General features: G+C 27.7%; 1 protein-coding gene across 9 annotated transcripts in view; it reads right to left on the reverse strand.

Moving 5' to 3' along the window:
• The window catches only part of Bre1 (E3 ubiquitin-protein ligase Bre1), a 37,892-nt gene that overhangs the window by 22,321 nt on the left and 11,569 nt on the right, over positions 1 to 4,002 (reverse strand). For 6 of the 9 annotated variants that reach the window (XM_014424771.3, XM_014424768.3, XM_014424772.3 and 3 more), the window contains exons 8-9: positions 3,004 to 3,147; positions 114 to 287 (exon numbers count right to left, since the gene is read on the reverse strand). In XM_014424771.3, the coding sequence (XP_014280257.1) occupies positions 114 to 287; positions 3,004 to 3,147 (318 nt within the window). The remainder of the gene's footprint in view (positions 1 to 113; positions 288 to 3,003; positions 3,148 to 4,002) is intronic. The other 3 variants (XM_014424774.3, XM_014424773.3, XM_014424775.3) reach the window with 1 other exon arrangement.

The raw sequence follows: 4,002 nt of genomic DNA on the forward strand, positions 1-4,002 counted from the left end.
ATAGCTCTGATAAATAAAAAAAAAAAAAAATGTTTGGTTATCTTGCTCAACAAGAAAACAGGACAAAACATTGAAATTTATTCTATATATTATATTTATAGGAAAATGTTTACCTCCATCATCTCGATTTGCCTGAGATGAGCATTCTTTGATGTTTGTAACTGATGTCTAACTTCATCTAGCTGTGTTTTCAGCTGCATTGATTCGTTGTATAAGACAGAAAATTGGGATTGTAAGCATTTGTACTCTGTGGTCTCCACAATTACACTCTCAGGGAGTTGTCGAATCTAAAAAATAATTAAATATTACTCGATACCTATTTATTTTTACCTTAATCATATGATCAAAAAAAATAATAAAGAAAAATTATAACCCACCCACCAACTACAAAATCAGCAAAACTACTGCCAGGACCTAATCATGACAATATGGAAAATTTAATGTATAAATGAATTTTACAATAAACAATTGCTCAAAAGCAGGTACTAAAAAAACCCACATAAAAATATATATATATATAAGGTTTCTATTTAATAGGAAATTTGAAAAAAAAAAAAAAAATCCATAAGCAATGGATTTGTTAAATAATTTCCAGAACGCAAATCATAACATGGAGTCCGCAATTATGGTACTTTTAATTTTTAACTAATTCCCAACTTTTTATCTATTTATTTTTTTTAAACTACAAATAATCTTTTTATTTATATATATTATAAAACAGTGATAACAATAGTCTGTAAGTGGAATTCCCTAGATTTTCCTCATTCAAATGACAAAATAATGTATACCTGTTTTGTATTTAGGAAAACAATAACAATGAACTGGGAAAACGAAATTTCAAAAACTATTAAATGTTGGTACATATTCTTTCATAAAGAGATGTTTTATAAAGAAAACAGGATGTACTTACTGTACACATTCACCCTCCTTAACCTGTTTTCTTTTTTTAAATTTTGATATGATTTTCACAGGGTCATTACAGTGCTCTGTGTTCTATCTTTTGAGGTGTTAATTTTCTGACCACCAGCTCTTCTCCACCATACCTAACCTAACTTAGGAATTTTAAATTGAATGTTTGTTTTTTTTTAATGGTTTATGATAGCAAATTAAATTTTTAAACAAATCCAAATAGAGCACTTTTTTTATTTTCTTACTATAAGAATCTGTCAGATATGAGTTTTCTCAACTAATCGAGGAGACTAAAATGGCTGTCAAAATGATGTCTCAATAGATAAATGACGAATTCAAATTAGAAAATTGAATTTGATCGATTTCCCACATAATTTATTTGTGTTTTTTTTTACATACTTTCAGGATGTGTTGTATCTGAAAAGTGCTGGATATAAACTTGTCATAAAATCCGATTTAATATCAGAATTTTTTAAAAGATGACCCTGTCCCATTGGAAATGCCGGAGTTAAAATCACTGAAGAAAGGTAGAAAATTTATAATACCATCAAAAGACATACATTTTGGTGGTTGGACCACTCTGTTATGACCCAGTTAAAATCAAATCAAATTTTCAAAAGTTCTGAAAGCTAGGGGAGAGGAGAGAACATGTGTTGTGCGACAAGCCTAAATGTTAGAACTCCAAAGAAAATATGAAAATAATTTCAATAAAATCATTATTTAGTTGGAAAACGTGACTGTTCAGCACCCCAAAAAACATTAAATAAGCCACAAAACAATTACACCAGAACTTTCAGTTTCAAGCCCTTTGCGAATCCAATTGTGGCTGCTGGACTTCACTATTGCAGAAAATTATACATTGTACAAAAAAATTAAAAGGAAATGAATTGCTGGGAATTTCCTCATCTTTGATTTAAAACTGGATTACATTTTACATGAACTGCTTGCTTTGCAAGTTATAAACCAAAAATTAAAAAGTTGTAATTTTAATTTTTTTTCTATGATTTTTCAAATTTCTAGAAAAATGTTTTGTAGAATATCAGATTCATGTTCACTCCAAAAACGATTAAGTAAGTCACTGAAATTATGACAGAAATTTCCACTTCAAAGAGTGCATACAAGCCTTTTTTTTAAAATACTATTCGATCGTTTTACCATTGAACCAGTATATTGCACATAAGTCACAAATAGAACAAATAATGGATATGAACATGAATTGTAATTTTCTCTTCTTTAGCATGATATAGGATTTTCTATAAAACGAAATACTTACTTTGCAGGTTATAAGCCAAAAAAAAAAATTCATTTCTAGTGCTTTTTTTGTAATGATTTCTTATATTTGTTTTTAAAAAATTTAGTTATAAAATATCAGATTAATGTTTGCACTCCAAAACATATAAAGTAAGTCAAATAAAACAATTAAACAAACTTTCTTTTAAACCATTTTTTAACCCATTTATTTATTTTGTACTATTTCGCACATAAATAATCCAAGTGACATTACCATGAACTCTATCTAACCAGAGTATAGCACATCACACAATAAAAAAAAAACCAAATGAACTAGAATTGTAGGTAATTTTCTCCTTTTTATATTTTACACAAAATGTTTACTTAGCAAGTTATAAAAAAAATTGTGATTTTTGTTTTTTTTAAATTATTATTGTTAAGTTATTGACAATTATTATTTCTTATACATGCAAAAAGAAAAAAAAAATGGTGAATGTTAGATTCATGTGAAACTAACTTCAAGAAAAATTACATTACCATTAAAAACAATCGTACCTAAAATTTCCTCAATAACCACTTGACTAGAACTTATCAGGTAATATCAAAGGGATCCTAAACATTTCTTTTATAACTGCCTCAGTATCCTACTGCCTATTATACCATACACCATGTATATTAGTATTAATATGTAATTAATTTCAAAAATTGCAAATTAATGTAAATTATCGAATGAAAATTATTGCCAGAAATCATTTACAACCAATTTTATGAAAAGAGTATGGCTAACTTTACCTCTTGTAAATAAACGGGAGTGATAGCTTAATATCGGTAGCTATACTATGTAAAAATGAGCATAAACGTTACTTGTTGACCGGAGAACATTAGTAAAAGCTGTCGAATTTTCTTCAAATCTTCATTATTGTTCTTACCACTAAGACGTAGAATCCGTTTCCAGTTATCACATTTCAAATAATTGTAATTGACACCAAAGCACAAGTCCCAAAATGTCTAGGATTGCAATGAATAAAATATAGTAAATATATGATACAAACAAAGGAAGCCTTATTTGCACCAACTACATATTGCTGCTTCGAAAGTAAAATGACTGAACTATAAACTTTATAAAAATTAATTTATTGTGTTGGTCGTCTTAAAAAATGCATTTACTAGACATTTATAAGTTGACATAATTGTACTAAACGATTTGCTACAGAAGTAATTTTGTAAGTACAATTAAAATGGTTTACAAATGTCTGGTAAATGTATTTACAGCCCTTCAACACATTAAAGTCAGTTTTACAATTGACTCATTATACTTCCGGAACAGCTATATCAAAAAAGTATATATGTTAATAATAAGATAGAGTAAAATGTAAGATTCTAATACAAAATGGAAATCTCCCCCTCCCATTCCCCCAAAAAAAGTAAGACTACAAAGAATAAATTCTAATACTAATACATCTTGTTAGAAGGCCTGGTATTTAGGCAAAGTGTTAAAAGAAAGAGAATTTCATGAAAAAGAGAATGATCGAAATTTAGATTTTCAAATTCATGTTATAAATTAATCAAAACTAATTGAAAAATGTTGTGCTGGGAATTCAAGTTTACTAAGGATCAAGCCTCGGAAAGTTGTCAGATTTTCGGGCTTTGTGGATGGCCCATAAGGAAAAGGATAGATATTTAATACAAGAATTCTCACATAGGTATGCCAGTTATTAGATTATTCCAATAAGGAGAAGACTTTAGATATCAGATATTTTATGATTGTAAAATATTAAAATAAATTTTAAGCATTCATGTAGGGTGAATTAGACTTATGATTTTTTTCAATAAAATAAAAAAAAATATTAAATACAGTAAAAT

The sequence above is a fragment of the Halyomorpha halys genome, unplaced genomic scaffold (genome assembly GCF_000696795.3).
Source record: "Halyomorpha halys isolate HHAL.00 unplaced genomic scaffold, Hhal_1.1 Scaffold478.1, whole genome shotgun sequence".
Taxonomy (NCBI): Eukaryota; Metazoa; Arthropoda; class Insecta; order Hemiptera; family Pentatomidae; genus Halyomorpha; species Halyomorpha halys.